This window comes from Pseudophryne corroboree, chromosome 2 (genome assembly GCF_028390025.1).
Source record: "Pseudophryne corroboree isolate aPseCor3 chromosome 2, aPseCor3.hap2, whole genome shotgun sequence".
NCBI classification, from domain to species: domain Eukaryota; kingdom Metazoa; phylum Chordata; class Amphibia; order Anura; family Myobatrachidae; genus Pseudophryne; species Pseudophryne corroboree.
In genome coordinates, this window is record NC_086445.1 from 142,977,584 (window position 1) to 142,998,943 (window position 21,360).

A 21,360-nucleotide genomic window follows, 5' to 3' on the forward strand; every position below is an offset into this window, starting at 1 on the left:
CCCCTCCACCACCCACTGCACCTCCGGACCTCCTACACCACCCGCTCCTCCACCACCTGCAGCCCCTCCCCATCCACCGCACCCCCACCCGCAGCGCCTCCAGGCCCCCTACCTCACCCGCAACACCTGCACCCTTCCACCCTGCAGCGCCTCCGGAACCCCTCCCTCATCCGCAACAGCCCCTCACCCGCCTCTCCCCCACCCACAGCACCTCACCTCTCCCACACTCGCGGACCACCTACACCATCCGCTGCACCCCCGCACCCACCCCCTATCCCACCTGCGCACACACCCCTCCACCACCTGCAGCACCTCCAGACCCCATCCCCCATCCACCGCAAATCCACACACCTGTCCCTCCACCACCCATGGCACCCCCACCCACAGCACCTACGGACCCCACACCTCAACACACACGGACCCTCCCTCCTCCGGACCCCTAACCCCATTCACTGCACCCCCCCTCTCCCACCCGCAACGCCTCCACACCTCCTACCCACCCGCCACACCCTTTCCCACCCGCAGTACCTCTGGAACCCCTCCCCCATCCAGCCCAGCATCTGCCCCTCCCCCACCTGCCCCTCCCCCACACACAACACCCCCACGGCCCCCTCCCCCGGTACCCACCCGCGGCGCCTCCAGACCCCCTATGCCACCCGCCCCTCCACCACCTACATCACCTCCGGACCCCCTCCCCCATCCCCCACACCCCGCATCTGGCTCTCCCCCGCCCGCTGCACCTTTGGATTCCCTACCCCACCCACGCAGCAGGCCCTTCCCAATCCGCATCGCCTACACCATTTGCAACAGCACCGCACCCGCCACTCCCCCACCCACGTTACCCCCGCATCCACCCCTCCCCCACCCACCGCGCCCCCTGCACACCTCCCCCATCCACTGCACACCCGCACCCACCCCTTCCCCATCTGCAGCGCCTTCGAAACCCCTCCTCCATCCGCAACAGGATTGCAGCTGCCATCCCCCACCTGCGACACCCCTGCTCCTACCCCACCCACAGCGCCTTCATACCCCCTCCCCCATCCGCGGTCCCCACTCCCCAAACCCCTTCCTGTTGCAAGGGACTACGCCCCCTTCACCATCGGAAGGCCTTTCATTGTGCAATATTCAAACACTAACAAAACTAGGAATGCAGGGAATACTCCATATATTGAACCCCAGAAAGGCGTGCAGGGGTTAAAGGGGCGTAGCCCCTTCCGACGGTGTGAAGAGCGCCCGTAGGGCGCGATGAAGCACCTAGTTATATATATATATATATATATATATATACACACTAAACAATTTAAATTAATAGTACACCAAAACCTAGCTCCCAATTTCAAATATAATGTGGCATATAATTAAAAACTCCAGTCTTGATAATTATTTCCCATCTTGAGTGCAACACACATAATTTGATTGCATGAATTTCATTTTTGTTTTAATTTGTGTGATACCACAATTGCCCCATCAGTTTGCCAAGAGACTCACCTTACTACTTTCCACTGTTCTTGGCTAATCCTGCTCCTTCCACTCGCTAAAATAAAGTCTGTAACTTCATACTGACCTTCATCCACCTTTTTACATTAAAACAATGGCCCTCATTCCGAGTCGTTCGCTCGTACTTTTTCATCGCATCGCAGTGAAAATCCGCTTAGTACGCATGCGCAATGTTCGCACTGCGACTGCGCCAAGTAATTTTGCTATGAAGAAAGGATTTTTACTCACGGCTTTTTCATCGCTCCGGCGATCGTAGTGTGATTGACAGGAAATGGGTGTTACTGGGCGGAAACACGGCGTTTTATGGGCGTGTGGATGAAAACGCTACCGTTTCCGGAAAAAACGCAGGAGTGGCCGGAGAAACGGGGGAGTGTCTGGGCGAACGCTGGGTGTGTTTATGACGTCAAACCAGGAACGACAAGCACTGAACTGATCGCACAGGCAGAGTAAGTGTGGAGCTACTCTAAAACTGCAAAGTAGTTTGTGATCGCAATATTGCGAATACTTCGGTCGCAAATTTAAGATGCTAAGATACACTCCCAGTAGGCGGCGGCTTAGCGTGTGTAACTCTGCTAAATTCGCCTTGCGACCGATCAACTCGGAATGAGGGCCAATGTCTTGTCACATGCAGCATTGCCTTCAGTTGCGATTCACACCTCCTAATTGTCCCAATTTGCATTGGATAGTCACTGTTTGCTGCCCACTAAAGAGGCAGGGCTTTTGACCAGAAATTGGCAATTCTGGACAGATTGTGGAAGGGGTTTAGCAGATCAGGGGGTTTATTTACTAATATTCGTGTTTTGTCCGTTTTGAAGGGTGTTTGAACTCGAATGGTATCGGGTGCATTTTACTGCAACTTTTTGAATCCTGATACGGTCATTCACTAAACTGCCGAGTTTTGCACAATCGTTTTTTCTGATGTCGATGTGATTCGTAATATCAGGCAGTGTTTTTCGGGAGTGATGAGTAAAACACTGCCTGAAAAAACACAAGGAAACCCGGCCGGATCTGTGAGATCCGTGCAGGGCTTCATTGTGTACCTTAAAAAGTTCATTAAAGTCTTTAAAATCCTGGAAAAAATTGCGTGGGGTCCCCCCTCCTAATCATAACCAGCCTCGGGCTCTTTGAGCCGATTCTGGTTGAAAAAATATGGGGGGGAAAATGACAGGTCAGCGGTGAGGTTACTTTCGGTCAACCGCTGACCACAAAGTTCCCACCATTGGTTACAATGGAGCGCATAGGCGCTACATTGTATCACTGCCGTGTGCTGCCTGACAGACACTACAGGAGCACACAGCCAATCAGGAGGGTGCCACGACGTGGCGCTCCCTGATTGGCTGAAGGAACCCTCTTAGACAGGAGTCAGGGGGGTGTCCTGGCAGTCGGGGAAAGGGGTCCCATGTGAAAACATGGGGCCCCTTTCAGTGCGTGGTCGGGTTTGCGTTTTATTTTTTTGACAAGTACGTGGATTATACAGAGAACAGAAGAGGACCGATCTACACTGGATTATGTGAGCTTAATTTTTTCCACAGGTACCCCATGGATTCTACATGGAGAAGAGGACCGACCCTCGTGTGAACATAGGTAAGTATGTATGTTTGGAGGTGTGCATGTATGTAATAAACGTATACTTTCAAGGTGTGTGTCTCCTGTTTTTATTGGGGTATTTTTTTAGTAGTAGTACTACAGGTGCCAGCGGGCCCGGTTTTCCACCGCATGCTGGTACTTGTGGTTCTCCAAGTCCCAGCTTGCGGGGTAGGCTTGCTGGAACTTGTAGTACTGCTACTAAAAACAATATTCACATTTTTTCAACAAGGCTATCAGCCCCCCATCTGCCGTCCTTGGATGGGGGGGACAGCCTCGGGCTTCACCCCTGGCCCTTGGGTGGCTGGAGGGGGGGACCCCTTAATTGAAGGGGTCCCCACTCCTCCAGGGTACCCCGGCCAGGGGTGACTAGTTGGAGTTTTAATGGCACGGCCGCAGGAACCGATATCAAAGTGTCCCCCGGCTGTGGCATTATCTCCCCAGCTAGTGGAGCCCGGTGCTGGTTTCAGAAATACGGGGGACCCCTACGCTTTTTGTCCCCTGTATTTTTGGAACCAGGACCAGGCGCAGAGCCCGGTGCTGGTTGATTCAATATGGGGGAACCCCTGTCATTTTTTCCCCCATATTTTTTCAACCAGGATCGGCTCAAAGAGCCCGAGGCTGAATATGATTAGGAGGGGGGACCCCACGCAATTTTTTTTTCAGATTTTAAACTAAACAGACCCTTTCCCATAGATAACCATGCACAGATCTCACTGATCCGTGCATGGTTATCCAAACTCGACTGGAAAAAGCAGGTCTATTTCTCTGACGTCCTAGTGGATGCTGGGAACTCCGTAAGGACCATGGGGAATAGCGGCTCCGCAGGAGACTGGGCACAACTAAGAAAGATTTAGGACTACCTGGTGTGCACTGGCTCCTCCCTCTATGCCCCTCCTCCAGTTAGAATTTTGTGCCCGGCCGAGCTGGATGCACACTAGGGGCTCTCCTGAGCTCCTAGAAAAGAAAGTATATTTTAGGTTTTTTATTTTCAGTGAGATCTGCTGGCAACAGACTCACTGCTACGTGGGACTAAGGGCAGAGAAGCGAACCCACCTGCTTGCAGCTAGCTTGGGCTTCTAGGCTACTGGACACCATTAGCTCCAGAGGGATCGAACACAGGCCCAGCCTCGGTCGTCCGGTCCCGGAGCCGCGCCGCCGTCCCCCTTACAGAGCCAGAAGCAAGAAGACGTTCCTGGAAATCGGCGGCAGAAGACTTTGGTCTTCATCAAGGTAGCGCACAGCACTGCAGCTGTGCGCCATTGCTCCCCCGTGCACACCACACACTCCGGTCACTGATGGGTGCAGGGCGCTGGGGGGGGGGGGGGGGGGCGCCCTGGGCTGCAATAAGAGTACCTTGCTGGCAAATACCACATAATATAGTCATAAAGACTATATATGTGTAAAATACCCCTGCCAAATATACATTTAAAAAGCGGGAGAAGTCCGCCGGAAAAGGGGCGGGGCTATCTCCCTCAGCACACTGGCGCCATTTTCCCTCACAGCTCCGCTGGAAGGACGCTCCCAAGGCTCTCCCCTGCAGTTTCCAGACTACATAGGGTAAAAAAGAGAGGGAGGGCACTAAATTTAGGCGCATATAATATATATATATAGCTGCTATAGGGAAAAATCACTTGTGTAGTGTGTATCCCTGCATTATATAGCGCTCTGGTGTGTGCTGGCATACTCTCTCTCTGTCTCCCCAAAGGACTTTGTGGGTCCTGTCCTCGTTCAGAGCATTCCCTGTGTGTGTGCGGTGTGTCGGTACGGCTGTGTCGACATGTTTGATGAGGAGGCTTATGTGGAGGCGGAGCAGGGGCCGATAAATGTGATGTCACCCCCTGCGGGGTCGACACCTGAATGGATGGACATGTGGAAGGAATTACGTGACAGTGTCAACTCCTTACATAAAAGGTTTGACGACATAGCAGATGTGGGACAGCCGGCTTCTCAGCTCGTGCCTGCCCAGGCGTCTCAAAAGCCATCAGGGGCTCTAAAACGCCCGCTACCTCAGATGGCAGACACAGATGTCGACACGGATACTGACTCCAGTGTCGACGATGATGAGTCTAGTGTACATTCCAATAGAGCCACCCGTTACATGATTACGGCAATGAAGAATGTGTTGCACATTTCTGATATTACCCCAGGTACCACAAAAAAGGGTATTATGTTTGGGGAGAAAAAAACTACCAGTGGTTTTTCCCCCTTCTGATGAATTAAATGAAGTATGTGAAGAAGCGTGGGCTTCCCCTGATAAGAAACTGGTAATTTCTAAAAAGTTACTAATGGCGTACCCTTTCCCGCCAGAGGATAGGTCACGTTGGGAGACATCCCCTAGGGTGGATAAAGCGCTCACACGCCTGTCAAAGAAGGCGGCACTACCGTCTCCGGACACGGCCGCCCTAAAGGAACCTGCTAATAGGAAGCAGGAGGCTATCCTGAAGTCTGTATATACACACTCAGGATTTATACTGAGACCGGCTATTGCTTCAGCATGGATGTGCAGTGCTGCAGCTGCGTGGTCAGATTCCCTGTCGGAAAACATTGATACCCTAGACAGAGACACTATATTGCTAACCGTAGAGCATATTAAAGACGCTGTCTTATACTTGATGCACAGAGGGATATTTGCCGGCTGGCATCTAAAATAAACGCAATGTCCATTTCTGCCAGGACAGGATTGTGGACTCGGCAGTGGACAGGAGATGCAGATTCTAAAAGGCACATGGAAGTTTTGCCTTACAAGGGTGAGGAGTTGTTTGGGGATGGTCTCTCGGACCTCGTTTCTACAGCGACAGCTGGGAAGTCAGCATTTTTACCCCATGTTCCCTCACAGCCAAAGAAAGCACCGTATTATCAGGTACAGTCCTTTCGGCCCCAGAAAGGCAAGCGGGTTAGAGGCGCGTCCTTTCTGCCCAGAGGCAGAGGTAGAGGGAAAAAGCTGCAACATACAGCCAGTTCCCAGGAACAAAAGTCCTCCCCTGCTTCCTCTAAGTCCACCGCATGACGCTGGGGCTCCACAGGCGGAGCCAGGTACGGTGGGGGCCCGTCTCAAGAACTTCAGCAACCAGTGGGCTCGCTCACGGGTGGATCACTGGATTCTACAGGTAGTATCTCAGGGGTACAAGCTGGAATTCGAGACGTCTCCCCCTCGCTGTTTCCTCAAATCTGCCTTGCCGACAGCTCCCCCGGACAGGGAGGCAGTGCTGGAGGCGATTCACAAGCTGTATTCTCAGCAGGTGATAATCAAGGTGCCCCTCCTTCAACAAGGACGGGGTTACTATTCCACAATGTTTGTGGTACCGAAACCGGACGGTTCGGTGAGACCCATTTTAAATTTAAAATCTTTGAACACTTATATAAGAAGGTTCAAGTTCAAGATGGAATCGCTCAGAGCGGTGATTGCAAGCCTGGACGAGGGGGATTACATGGTGTCACTGGACATCAAGGATGCTTACCTGCATGTCCCCATTTACCCTCCTCACCAGGAGTACCTCAGATTTGTGGGACAGGACTGTCATTACCAATTCCAGACGTTGTCGTTTGGTCTATCCACGGCACCGAGGGTATTTACCAAGGTAATGGCCGAAATGATGATACTCCTGGAAAAAGGGAGTTTTAATTATCCCGTACTTGGACGATCTCCTTATAAAGGCGAGGTCCAGGGAACAGTTGTTGATCGGAGTAGCACTAGCTCGGGAAGTGCTACAACAGCACAGCTGGATTCTGAATATTCCAAAGTCGCAGCTGGTTCCTACAACGCGTCTACTGTTCCTGGGGATGGTTCTGGACACAGAACAGAAAAAAGTGTTTCTCCCGGAGGAGAAGGCCAAGGAGTTATCGTCTCTAGTCAGAGACCTCCTAAAACCAAAACAGGTGTCGGTGCACCACTGCACGCGAGTCCTGGGAAAGATGGTGGCTTCTTACGAAGCAATTCCATTCGGAAGGTTCCATGCAGGCCCGGCGCTACCCGCTCAGCGAAGGGATGCAGTGCAGGGAGGCGCTGGGACGGAGAGGCGCTCCCCCTGCTCTGCATTCCTTCCCTGCTGCGCCGTCCTGTCCCCCCTGCTGCTGCTGCTGCTGTGCCTGTCACTGTATGACAGGCACTGGCTGCGGCACCTGCATCATGAAAATCCTCCTCCCTCCCCTCCCCTCCCCTCACCTGTGTTACAGGACAGCGCTGTGCACGGGACAGAAGGGGGCAGAGCTAAGCGGGACTGAAGGGGGCGGGGCTAAACGGGACAGAAGGGGGTGGAGCTACACGGACCAGGCTGCTGTAGTGTAGGGAGACTGGCTTAGGTAAGTGAAGTGTGAGAGGGAGATGTGTGTGTGTGTGTGTGTGTATTGTGTCTGTGTGTGTGTGTGTGTGTGTGTGTGTGTGTGTGTGTGTGTGTGTGTGTGTGTGTGTGGTATGTCTGTGTGCGTTTATGTGTGCTTTAAGGATGCTACTACTACAGGGGGGGCATTACGTGTAACGACGCTACTAATGGGGGCCATTGCGTGTAATGACGCTACTACTGGGGGGTCATTACGTATAAGGATGCTACTACTGGGGGGGGGGCATTATGTATAGGACGCTACTATTACTGGGGGGGCATTACGTATAAGGATGCTACTACTGGGGGGGGGCATTATGTATAAGGACGGTACTACTACTGGGGGCGCATTACGTATAAGGACGCTTCTACTACTGGGGGTGCACTACGTATAAGGATGCTACTACAACTGGAGGGGGCATTACGTATAAGGACGCTACTACTACTAGGGGGAATTACGTATAAGGACGCTTCTACTACTGGGGGTGCACTACGTATAAGGATGCTACTACAACTGGAGGGGGCATTACGTATAAGGACGCTACTACTACTAGGGGGAATTACGTATAAGGACGCTTCTACTACTGGGGGTGCACTACGTATAAGGATGCTACTACTACTGGGGGGGCATTATGTATAAGGATGCTACTACTACTGGGGGGGCATTATGTATAAGGATGCTACTACTACTGGGGGGGCATTATGCATAAGGATGCTACTCCTACTGGGGGGCATTATGCATAAGGATGCTACTACTACTGGGGGGCATTATGCATAAGGATGCTACTACTATTGGGGGGGCATTATGCATAAGGATGCTACTACTACTGGGGGTGCACTATGTATAAGGACGCTACTACTACGGGTGGGGCATTACGTATAAGATGAATAAGATTGTGCTACATTGTGGCGTAATTTTGAATGGGGGTACTATTGTGTGGCTATGCCCCTTACTTGTGAGACCACACCCCTTTTCCCGGCGCGCGCCAAAGGAATATGGGAGGGCGCAAATTTATAGTTTGCAGGGGGGCGCCGAACACCCTAGCACCGGCCCTGGTTCCATGCAAGGATCTTTCAGTGGGATCTGTTGGACAAGTGGTCCGGGTCGCATCTTCAGATGCATCGGCTGATAACCCTGTCTCCAAGGGCCAGGGTGTCGCTACTGTGGTGGCTGCAGAGTGTTCATCTTCTAGAGGGCCGCAGATTCGGCATACAGGACTGGATCCTGGTGACCACGGATGCCAGCCTTCGAGGTTGGGGGGCAGTCACACAGGGAAGAAACTTCCAAGGACTATGGACAAGTCAGGAGACTTCCCTACACATAAATATTCTGGAACTAAGGGCCATTTACAATGCCCTAAGTCAGGCAAGACCCCTGCTTCAACACCAGCCGGTGCTGATACAGTCAGACAACATCACGGCGGTCGCCCATGTAAATCGTCAGGGCGGCACAAGAAGCAGGATGGCGATGGCAGAAGCCACAAGGATTCTCCGATGGGCGCAAAATCATGTGTTAGCACTGTCAGCAGTGTTCATTCCGGGAGTGGACAACTGGGAAGCAGACTTCCTCAGCAGGCACGACCTCTACCCGGGAGAGTGGGGACTTCATCCAGAAGTCTTCCAAATGATTGTACACCGTTGGGAAAGGCCACAGGTGGACATGATGGCGTCCCGCCTCAACAAAAAGCTAAAAAGATATTGCGCCAGGTCAAGGGACACTCAGGCGATAGCTGTGGATGCTCTAGTGACACCGTGGGTGTACCAGTCGGTTTATGTGTTCCCTCCTCTGCCTCTCATACCCAAGGTACTGAGAAAAATAAGAAGGAGAGGAATAAGAACTATACTTGTGGTTCCGGATTGGCCAAGAAGAGCTTGGTACCCAGAACTTCAAGAAATGATCTCATAGGACCCATGGCCTCTGCCGCTCAGACAGGACCTGCTGCAGCAGGGACCCTGTCTGTTCCAAGACTTACCGCGACTGCGTTTGACGGCATGGCGGTTGAACGCCGGATCCTGAAGGAAAAGGGCATTCCGGAGGAAGTCATCCCTACGCTGATTAAAGCTAGGAAGGAGGTGACCGCAAACAATTATCACCGCATATGGCGAAAATATGTTGCGTGGTGTGAGGCCAGAAGGGCCCCAACGGTGGAATTTCAGCTGGGTCGATTTCTGCACTTCCTACAGTCAGGGGTGACTATGGGCCTCAAATCAGGTTCCATTAAGGTCCAGATTTCGGCTCTGTCGATTTTCTTCCAAAAAGAACTGGCTTCACTGCCTGAAGTTCAGACGTTTGTTAAAGGAGTGCTGCATATTCAGCCCCCTTTTGTGCCTCCAGTGGCACCTTGGGATCTCAACGTGGTGTTGGATGTCCTTAAGTCACATTGGTTTGAGCCACTTAAAACCGTGGAACTAAAATATCTCACGTGGAAAGTGGTCATGCTGTTGGCCTTGGCTTCGGCCAGGCGTGTGTCAGAATTGGCGGCTTTGTCATGTAAAAGCCCTTATCTGATTTTCCATATGGATAGGGCAGAATTGAGGACTCGTCCCCAATTTCTTCCTAAGGTGGTATCTGCTTTTCATTTGAACCAACCTATTGTGGTGCCTGCGGCTACTAAGGACTTGGAGTATTCCATGTTGCTGGACGTAGTCAGGGCCCTGAAAATCTATGTTTCCAGGACGACTGGAGTCAGGAAAACTGACTCGCTATTTATCCTGTATGCGCCCAACAAGCTGGGTGCTCCTGCTTCAAAGCAGTCTATTGCTCGCTGGATCTGTAGTACGATTCAACTTGCACATTCTGCGGCTGGACTGCCACATCCTAAATCTGTAAAAGCCCATTCCACGAGGAAAGTGGGCTCTTTTTGGGCGGCTGCCCGAGGGGTCTCGGCTTTACAACTTTGCCGAGCTGCTACTTGGTCGGGTTCAAACACGTTTGCCAAGTTCTACAAGTTTGATACCCTGGCTGAGGAGGACCTTGCTTTTGCTCATTCGGTGCTGCAGAGTCATCCGCACTCTCCCGCCCGTTTGGGAGCTTTGGTATAATCCCCATGGTCCTTACGGAGTTCCCAGCATCCACTAGGACGTCAGAGAAAATAAGAATTTACTCACCGGTAATTCTATTTCTCGTAGTCCGTAGTGGATGCTGGGCGCCCATCCCAAGTGCGGATTGTCTACAATACTTGTATATAGTTATTCCCTAACTAAAGGGTTATTGTTTAGAGCCATCTGTTGAGAGGCTCAGTTATTTTTCATACTGTTAACTGGGTATAGTATCACGAGTTATACGGTGTGATTGGTGTGGCTGGTATGAGTCTTACCCGGGATTCCAAAATCCTTTCCTTATTGTGTCAGCTCTTCCGGGCACAGTATCCTAACTGAGGTCTGGAGGAGGGGCATAGAGGGAGGAGCCAGTGCACACCAGGTAGTCCTAAATCTTTCTTAGTTGTGCCCAGTCTCCTGCGGAGCCGCTATTCCCCATGGTCCTTACGGAGTTCCCAGCATCCACTACGGACTACGTGAAATAGAATTACCGGTGAGTAAATTCTTATTTTTTTTGCTGCTTTTTTTAACGATTCGAAAAAAAACAGACCCGCACTTGAGCACTCAGAAACTAACACCCAAATACGAATGAATAGTGAATGGCCGTATTCTATGAAATAACAGCCGCGTTTGACCGATGGTCTATTCATTCGTATTTCGGGACGTTGTCATTCAAACCATTACGAATAGACCAGACACTGCCGAGATTGGTGCTTAGTAAATTCCCAGATTGGGACTTAGAAAAAAAAATACAAATCGACCAAACTCGGATTTTTAGTAAATACTGGCCCAGGTTGGGGACTGGGCAGAACCTGGTGGAGATTGGGCGGATCAGAGCAGGTCCTATTTTGTCCTAATTTGGCATGTGTCATTGTTGGGACATGGGAGATAAGATGTGGATACAAGAGTCTGAAATATTCTTTGTTGCTCTTGGAAATTCCAATTTCTCTTACGTCCTAGAGGATGCTGGGGTCCACATTAGTACCATGGGGTATAGACGGGTCCTTTGGGAGCCACTGGCACTTTAAGAGTTTAATAGTGTGGGCTGGTTCCTCCCTCTATGCCCCTCCTACCAGACTCAGTTTAGAAAATGTGCCCAGAGGAGCCGGTCACAGCTAGGAGTTTCTCTGGTTTTATTATTATTCTGAGTTAGTTAGGTACAGGCAGGCTGCTGGCAACAGCCTCCCTGCTTCGTGGGACTTAGGGGGGGAGTAGGAATCAACTGTATAAGTTAATGGTTCTCTATCTCCGCTGATAGGACACTTAGCTCCTGAGGGTGCTGATCGCAAGCCCACGAGGCGACCGCTCACTCCCGCAGCACGGCCGCCACCCGCTAACAGAGCCAGAAGAAAGAAGAGTGGTGAGTACAGCACCGGCAGCCCGGGAAGCGGGTCGCCGGCGGGAATGGGGGCACAAGGGTGGGAGCACAGCTCTGACAGGCTGCGCTCCAGAAGGCTCAGCGGCACAATGTGTATGGCGCTGTGAGGGGCATCCTGGGCCAGTGTAATCACCCTACACTGGTCACATAATGTTAACAGGGGTTAATCCCACTGCTAACAGCAATTTACCTCAGGCCAGTATAAACAACTAAGTGCGGGAAGACGCGCCAATACAGGGGGCACTGCCCTCCACATAACTCCAGCATACCTCTGCGGTACCAGGGTGTTATAGACAGGGGGGAGAGTGAATTTAGAGCTGATTAACCTATTAAGGTTACTCAGTCAGCGCCGGGCTTTTACTGTATTAACTGCCTACTGGGGCACTGTGTGGCTGCAGAGTGTGTATCTTCTCCTGAAGAGTCTATCCCATGTACTCAGGACTGCAATGTGCTTTCCCAACCTGTCGAATCCGAACCCCCATGGGTGGACTCCTTAAGGGGAATGATATCACAGATTTTATCAAGGATGTCACATAACGAGAAAGTGACGCAGTTTTTGAGAAAGTCTGTAGAGGGATTACAGCATTCAGCTCTTACTCCCTCCCACACCCCACCTACATACTCTAAAAAATGTACACTTGCCAAAATAATGCAAGTTGACACTGATACCGATTCTGATACAGGGGGCGGTGAGGGGGATATGCAGGGGGGGGGGGGGGATGCATCCCTTGCTAAGGGGGTGCAGTTGATGAATGAAGCCATTAGGGATGTTTTGCTTATTACTGAGAAGGTACCTGAGGCGGAAGAGGAATCTTATTTCACTGAAAATAAGAAATCCTCTCTCACCTTCCCTGCTTCTAAAGAGCTGAACTCTTTATTTAAAAAATCCTGGGAAAACCCAGAGAAAAAATTCCAGATCCCTAAAAGAATTCTCATTGCTTTCCCTTTCCCTGAAGAGGATAGAAAGAAATGGGAAACTCCACCTATAGTAGACGCTTCTGTATCTAGGTTGTCTAAAAAGGTGGTTTTACCTGTCCCTGGTTCAACTGCCCTCAAGGAGCAGGCTGACCGCAAGATTGAGACTACGCTCAAATATATATACACTGCCACAGGCGTGGCTTTAAGGCCCACTATTGCTTGTGCGTGTATTTCTAAAGCCATAGTAAAGTGGTTAGGGATATTACTAGAGGACGTAGATGCTATGGATAGGTGTGACATTGATTTGTTTTTGCGTCACATACAGGATTCTGCTGGATTCATAGATGAGGCCATGAAAGACCTTAGAATGCTGAATGCCAGAACTACTTCCATGGCGATATCAGCACGCAGAGAACTCTGGCTACGCCAATGGACTGCGGATACAGAATCCAAAAAAAGCGTGGAGAACCTACCCTTCACAGGTCAGGCTCTGTTTGGGGATGCATTGGATGAATGGATTTCCACGGCAACTGCGGGTAAATCAACCTTTCTCCCCTCAGCGATTCCACCGACTAGGAAATCTTATCCTATGTCTACGCTGCAGTCCTTTTGGACCGCAAAATAAAAAAAATCCAAATCCCCTTCCACCTTCATTAGGGGTGGTCGGGGAAAATCCAAAAAACCTGCACCAACAGGTTATCAGGAACAGAAACCAGGTTCTGTTTCGTCAAAATCTTCAGCATGACGGCGGACCTCCCAGCCTGGAGATCGAGCAGGTGGGGGCGAGACTAAAAAATTTCAGTTACATCTGGGCGTCATCAGGCCTAGACCCCTGGGTGACAGACATTGTTACCCAGGGCTACAGACTAGAGTTTCAGGAACTCCCACCTCACAGATTCTTCAAATCAGGCTTATCAGTTTCGCTGTCAGAAAGTGCTATCCTACAGGAAGCCATTCAAAAATTGGTCAAAACAGATGTTATTGTCCCAGATCTACCTCACCTACACCACAGGGGTTATTATTCCAACCTGTTTGTGGTGCCGAAACCGGATGGTTCGGTAAGGCCGATTTTAAACCTAAAGTCATTGAACCCCTACTTAAGGGAATTCAAATTCAAGATAGAATCTCTGAGAGCGGTGATTTCAGGTCTGGAGGAAGGGGAATTCCTAGTATTCCTGTATATCAAGGATGCGTACCTTCACATTCCGATCTGGCCGCCTCACCAGGCTTATCTCAGATTTGCGCTGCTGGATTGTCAGTATCAGTTTCAAGCGCTGCCGTTTGACCTCTACACAGCACCAAGGATGTTCACTAAGGTCATGGCAGAGATGATGTTACTCCTCCGCAGGCAAGGAGTGAACATAGGCCCTCATTCCGAGTTGATCGGTCGCAAGGCGAATTTAGCAGAGTTACACACGCTAAGCCGCCGCCTACTGGGAGTGAATCTTAGCTTCTTAAAATTGCGACCGATGTATTCGCAATAATGCGATTACTAACTACTTAGCAGTTTCAGAGTAGCTCCAGACTTACTCTGCCTGTGCGATCATTTCAGTGCTTGTCGTTCCTGGTTGACGTCACAAACACACCCAGCGTTCGCCCAGGCACTCCCACCGTTTCTCCGGCCACTCCTGCGTTTTTTCCGGAAACGGTAGCGTTTTCAGCCACACGCCCCTGAAACGCCGTGTTTCCGCCCAGTAACACCCATTTCCTGTCAATCACATTACGTTCGCCGGAGCGAAGAAAAAGCCGTGAGTAAAAATACTTTCTTCATAGTAAAGTTACTTGGCGCAGTCGCAGTGCGAACATTGCGCATGCGTACTAAGCGGATTTTCACTGCGATGCGATGAAAAATACCGAGCGAACAACTCGGAATGAGGGCCATAATTCCATATCTAGATGATCTCCTGATAAGTGTCTTCCAGTGAGAGGTTGCTGCCGAGTATTGCTCTCTCAACTCGACTACTCCAGGATCGTGGGTGGATCCTGAACCTCCCAAAGTCACATTTGGAACCGACAAGGAGACTGCCCTTCCTGGGGATGATACTCGACACAGAAGTGCAGAGAGTATTTCTACTGGTGGAGAAAGCATTGGTGTTCCAATCAATGGTACGGAATATCCTGAAGCCAGCCTGGGTATCGGTTCATCAGTGCATTCGCCTTCTGGGGAAGATGGTAGCCTCCTACGAGGCTCTTCAGTACGGAAGATTCCATGTGCGGTTCTTCTGGCTGGATCTCCTAGACAAGTGGTCGGGATCACACCTTCACATGCACCAGCGGATACGCCTGTCGCCGAAAGCCAGAATTCACTCCTCTGGTGGGGTAACTTTCCAAGGGAAGTGGTCAAGTCTGGAATCCATCCTTCTGATAAACATTCTGGAGCTAAGGGCCTCCTACAAGCTGCACATCTTCTGCAAGATCAGGCCATTCAGGTTCAGTCGGACAATGTGATGGCAGTGTCTTACATAAACCGAAAGGGTGGAAAGAAGAGCAGAGTGGCAATGACAGAGGTAACAAGAATCCTCCTCTGGGCAGAAAAGCACGCGGTGGCGCTATTAGCAATCTTCATTCCGGGAGTGGACAACTGGGAAGCGGACATCCTCAGCAGACCCGATCTCCATCCAGGAGAATGGGGCCTCCACCCGGAGGTATTCGCAGAGGTGACAAGCCATTGGGGTGTACCTCAGATAGACATGATGGCCTCTCGCCTCAACAAGAAGCTTCGCAGGTACTGCTCCAGGTTGAGAGCCCCACAGGCAGTGGCGGTGGATGCTTTGGTGACTCCGTGGGTGTTGCAGTCAGTGTATGTGTTTCCTCCACTTCCACTCATTCCAAGAATTCTCAAGATAATAAAAAGAACAAGAGTTCAGGTGATCCTCATTGCTCCAGACTGCCAAGGAGGGCTTGGGATGCAGATCTTCTGGAATTTCTCCTGGAGGATCCGAGGCCTCTTCCTCTACGCGAGGGACCTTCTTCAACAGGGCCCATACGCTTATCAAGACTTACCTTAGCTACCTTTGATGGCATGGAGGTTGAACGCCAGGTCTTAGCTCGGAAGGGCATTCCGAAAAAGGTCATAACTACCCTAATTTAGGCTGGGAAGGGAGTTACGTCTAAACATTACCATCGACTTTGGAAAAAGTATGTGTCTTGGTGTGAATCCAAGAAGTATCCAACGGTGGAGTTTCAACTAGGATGGTTTCTCCTCTTTCTGCAGGCTGGTATGGATGTGGGCCTACGCTTGGGCTCCATAAAAGTCCAGATTTCGGCCTTGTCCATTTTCTTCCAGAAACAATTGGTTGCCACCCTTTGTGCCTCCTATGGCACCTCAAGATGTCAAGTTTCTTACTTGGAAGGCAGTCATGCTGTTGGCATTGGCATCTGCTAGACGTGTGTCGGAATTGGGGGCATTGTCATGCAAGAGCCCCTACTTGATTTTCCATGAAGATAGAGCTGAGCTCAGAACACGTCAGCAATTTCTTCCAAAGGCTGTGTAGGCCTTTCATATCAACCAACCTATTGTGCTGCCAGTGGCTACTGACTCCTCAATTACCTCAAAGTCCTTGGATGTGGTAAAGGCTTTGAAAATTTATGTGAAGAGAACTTCTCATCACAGGAAGTCGGACGCTCTGTTTGTCCTTTATGATCCCAACAAGGTTGGGTGTCCTGCTTCTAAGCAGACAATTTCTCGTTGGATCAGGTTCACTATCCAGCATGCTTATTTTACGGCAGGTTTGCATGGTCCAAAATCTGTTAAGGCCCACTCTACACGTAAAGTGGGTTCTTCCTGGGCGGCTGCTTTGCTGAGCAGCTACTTGGTCTGGGTCGAACACGTTTGCTAAGTTCTACAAGTTCGATACTTTGGCCTCTGAGGACCTAAAGTTTGGTCAATCTGTTCTGCAGGAACCTCAGCACTCTTCCTCCCGTACTGGGAGCTTTGGTACATCCCCATGGTACTAATGTGGACCCCAGCATCCTCTAGGACGTAAGAGAAAATAGGATTTTAATTACGTACCGGTAAATCCTTTTCTCGTAGTCCGTAGAGGATGCTGGGCGCCCACCCAGTGCTTCGTATTCCTGCATTGTTACTTGGTTCAGTATTGTTGTTTCAGCCATTGCTGAATTGTTCCAAGTTGGTTAGCTTGGCTTTCCATTGTGTTATGTGTGAGCTGGTGTGAATCTCACCACTATCTGTGTATTTCCTTCTCTCAAAGTATGTCCGTCTCCTCGGGCACAGTTTCTAGACTGAGTCTGGTAGGAGGGGTATAGAGGGAGGAGCCAGCCTACACTATAAAACTCTTAAAGCGCCAGTGGCTCCCAAAGTACCCATCTATACCCCATGGTACTAATGTGGACCCTAGCATCCTCTACGGACTACGAGAAAAGGATTTACCGGTAGGTAATTAAAATCCTATTTTGATTGGTCATCCATACTCCATACGGAGAGAGAAACCTGGCGCGAGGACCTAGCACACCAAGAGGGCTATTTTGTGCAACTAAAGCAACAGTACAAAAAAAAAAAAGATCTGTTAGATGTTCTAAACCCACCCATTTCAAACTTGGTTTTTCATTGACCGGTAAATGATAACAATGAATACAATACATACAGTATCTTAAAAATTTGCTACAATATCTCAGATTGCTCTGTGGGGGTTATTCAGACTTGTTAGCAAACCAAAAAAGTTAGCAATTGGGCAAAACCATGGGGGTAATTCCGAGTTGATCGCAGCAGTAACTTTGTTAGCAGTTGGGCAAAACCATGTGCATTGCAGGGGGGGGAAGGGGGGGGGGGGCAGATATAACATGTGCAGAGAGAGTTAGATTTGGGTGTGTTGTGTTCAATCTGCAATCTAAATTGCAGTGTAAAAATAAAGCAGCCAGTATTTACCCTGCACAGAAACAAAATAACCCACCCAAATCTATCTCTCTCTGCACATGTTATATCTGCCTCCCCTGCAGTGCACATGGGCCCTCATTCCGATTTGTTCGCTCGCAAGCGGATTTTAGCAGATTTGCTCACGCTAAGCCGCCGCCTACTGGGAGTGAATCTTAGCATCTTAAAATTGCGAACGATATATTCGCAATATTGCGATTACACACCTCGTAGCAGTTTCTGAGTAGCTTCAGACTTACTCGGCATCTGCGATCAGTTCAGTGCTTGTCGTTCCTGGTTTGACGTCACAAACACACCCAGCGTTCGCCCAGACACTCCTCCGTTTCTCCGGCCACTCCTGCGTTTTTTCTGGAAACGGTAGCGTTTTTTCACACACGCCCATAAAACGGCCTGTTTCCGCCCAGTAACACCCATTTCCTGTCAATCACATTACGATCGCCAGAACGATGAAAAAGCCGTGAGTAAAATTCCTAACTGCATAGCAAATTTACTTGGCGCAGTCGCAGTGCGAACATTGCGCATGCGCATTAAGCGGAAAATCGCTGCGATGCGAAGATTTTTACAGAGCGAACAACTCGGAATGAGGGCCATGGTTTTGTCCAACTGCTAACAAAGTTCCTGCTGCAATTAACTCAGAATTATCCCCCATGTTGAACTGCGGGTGAGGCAGATATAACATGTGCAGAGAAAGTTAGATTTGGGTGGGTTATATTGTTTCTGTGCAGGGTAAATACTGGCTGCGTTTATTTTTACACTTCAATTTAGAGTTCAGTTTGAACACACCCCACCCAAATCTAACTCTCTCTGCACATGGTATGTCTGCCCCACCTGAAGTGCAGCATGGTTTTGCCCATTAGTGTGCTTTTATGGTACAACTCTTAATAATTTACATTGTACTGTATACCAGCGTAATGCTTATTAGTTGAAAATTAAGGAATCAACCTTAAACAACAGATAAGTGTTGAAAATGTAACGCAATGCAAAATATGATCTAAAAGTAAATGAGTGCACTGTCGCATTAGTTTCTGATACACTGTATTTATGTGGGTTGTGAATGAAAATATGGAACTTCTGACATTTTTAATTAGACGTGTTATTGTTATGAAAATTAAAGCATGACAAATTATTAACCTTTATATTAAAATGTACTTAAGAAAGGCATTATGTTCAAAAGACAGTTATTATTGAAATATGTAATTAGTATTTTAATGCAGCTACAAATTTACAAGAGCTAGTTGACAAACTCGTTTCTGAAAATAGCACATTTGTTGTATGACCCTTATTTATATTTGCATTTTGCTATCAATGCTGGTTTTCAAGTGATTTCATTTTTCGTGCTAAAAGCCTAAAACCAATCTGATTTTGCATTTAAGAAAAAATGGTCTCTTTAAATCCCACAACAAAATCATGGAAGAATTAGTATCTTTCTACATCAGGAGCTACTACATTTACCTACAAGGTGTTTCTGTGCGTTGGCAAAACAGACATAAAAATATTTACCAATACTGAAAGCGAAAGGGTTTTGTGTATTGTAGGGAAATTAAAAAATACAAGTTTTTTAACAAATCACATGTTTACATTTCAAATAGTAAGCTTGTACTTAAAGTTATTGAAATAATTTTTCATTAAATGTTTTCATAAAACTGTTCATTTAATAAAAACAGCTCTTAATATTAATTAATAATTTGCTCAGTGTAACGATAGCAGTATGCTGAGTTAAGCCTATTATTCTAAGCAAAATACACATATATATATATATATTTACGTATATATGTGTGTGTGTGTGTGTGTGCGTGCGTGCGTGCGTGCGTGCGTGGTATGTGTATTTAGCTTAATATACCTGACAGTAAGCCTAAAAGCAAATAAATACCATGCCTTCATTGAGCTGGGCTGATCCAACTCAAGTTACTGCAAGTAGTGCTAAAATAATGGGGGTTTCTCTGGGGTTTTATTCTTATTATTCCCTGAGAACACCAATTCCTGGGGGATCTCCGCAAATATTAAGTATTCGCAGTCCCTTCTTTTCCGGCAGCAGTCTCAACCCCTGTAGATTTGTATGGGGGATGCTGTGTCGTTGGATTTACCAAACTCCAGAATTATAAACAGCTAGCTAGTTACTTATACGGGAGACATGTTAGTTTCCTTCTTGTATATGTTTTAGCACAAATGCAAACTAAATTTTCCTATGATTGTGGGAATATTATATTATATATTGTATAAATATTATATTATATATTACGTGCTTATTATATTATATTAGTTCCATCTGACAGTTCTCTCTTCATAATTCCACATTTTACCCCTCATTAGAATTAGAGAGGGGGGAATAATATAAATGCTTGTAAATGCATTATTATTTCTATATTTTATACTATTATAGAGGCAGAACATCACTATTACAGAGATTCAGGTGTATGTAAAGCAGTGATTTTTTTGTTTTGTTTCCTTAACTTCAGAATCCTTGATGAAAACCCAATCATGAAAATTACACCGGAGCTCTTCACTGGGCTACAGTCACTATTTTTCTTGTAAGTATCATTCAATAAAACATGTTAAAAATGCATTATTACTTTTTCGGAGGAATTCAAATGTTATCGCCCCCGATCTACCGTCTAAAATGATGGGAGATTGCAGGGGGGCGATATACAATTGATGTCCCCTATCGTGCCCATTAGTGTTGGGTGCGGCTAAACCCGGCTAAACTAATGGGCATGATTGAGAAAAGTGCCATTTGCGCACCCAAATGGATCACTTTTCACATATTTCAGCTCGCCACCCCGAGCGGGTGCGAGCTGAAATGTAGACATCGGCAGCCGTTCGCACCCGAACTGCGCTGCATTTGAATATCTCCGTTGGGGGCCATCTAGTGGCTGCCGGGCAAAAATTCATTTGAACCTTACCATTTGTGTTACTTTTACTTACATGGGAAATGTAAGAAATTGTACAAAGGCAAATTGCAGATGCTGGTGACACAGTAAACACTAGCACTTACAGTACTCGTTTAATTATCTCTTTTCCATTTTGGCTGTTACTATGCAATATTTTGTATCAACCAATGCCCACCTAATATAAGTCAGTACATTGTAACAAATTCAGACATGAACAAAAATGATGTACCAAGGCACAGATCACTTTTCTAGCGGTAGTATCTAAAAGACAAAGACATATCTATGGGTGCAGGGTGTGCAGTGCGCACGGAACCTAATGTCAATGGACAGATTCGCCACCTATGCTAATACAGCAGACCCTCCCTCTAGTGGCCCCTGGCAGCCTCACTCTTTGCTGACCACTGAGGGCCTATGTGCAGTTATCTGCAGAATACCATAGTCCCTGTGACTACTCAATTTGCAATTTAACCATTCTATTAGAAGTAAACAGTATTTTAATAAGAGTATATATATATATATATATAGATCTGTATATATATATATATATATATATATATATACCTCTGTGTGTGCGTGTGTGTGTGTGTGTGTGTGTGTGTGTGTGTGTGTGTGTGTGTGTGTATATATATATATATACACACAGTACAGACTGTAGTACTATTACTGTTCTAATACTGTATTGACACCACTGTACCAATACTGTATTCACATCACTGTACTAATATTGTATCCCAAGGACGTGTGGTGAGCTAAATGCTCAGGAGGCACTGGCAAGCACCAGAGCCAGATTTACACACACTATATGAGCCAAAGGGTTTACATGGGCATTTATACACAAGTGCAGCA

The 21,360-nt window shown here is 48.3% G+C and overlaps 1 protein-coding gene across 3 annotated transcripts in view; it reads left to right on the forward strand.

The window, feature by feature from the left end:
* The window catches only part of RXFP2 (relaxin family peptide receptor 2), a 589,575-nt gene that overhangs the window by 485,314 nt on the left and 82,901 nt on the right, over window positions 1-21,360 (forward strand). For all 3 annotated transcript variants that reach the window (XM_063951765.1, XM_063951767.1, XM_063951766.1), the window contains exon 8: window positions 20,083-20,154. In XM_063951765.1, coding sequence (XP_063807835.1) covers window positions 20,083-20,154 — 72 coding nt within the window. The remainder of the gene's footprint in view (window positions 1-20,082; window positions 20,155-21,360) is intronic.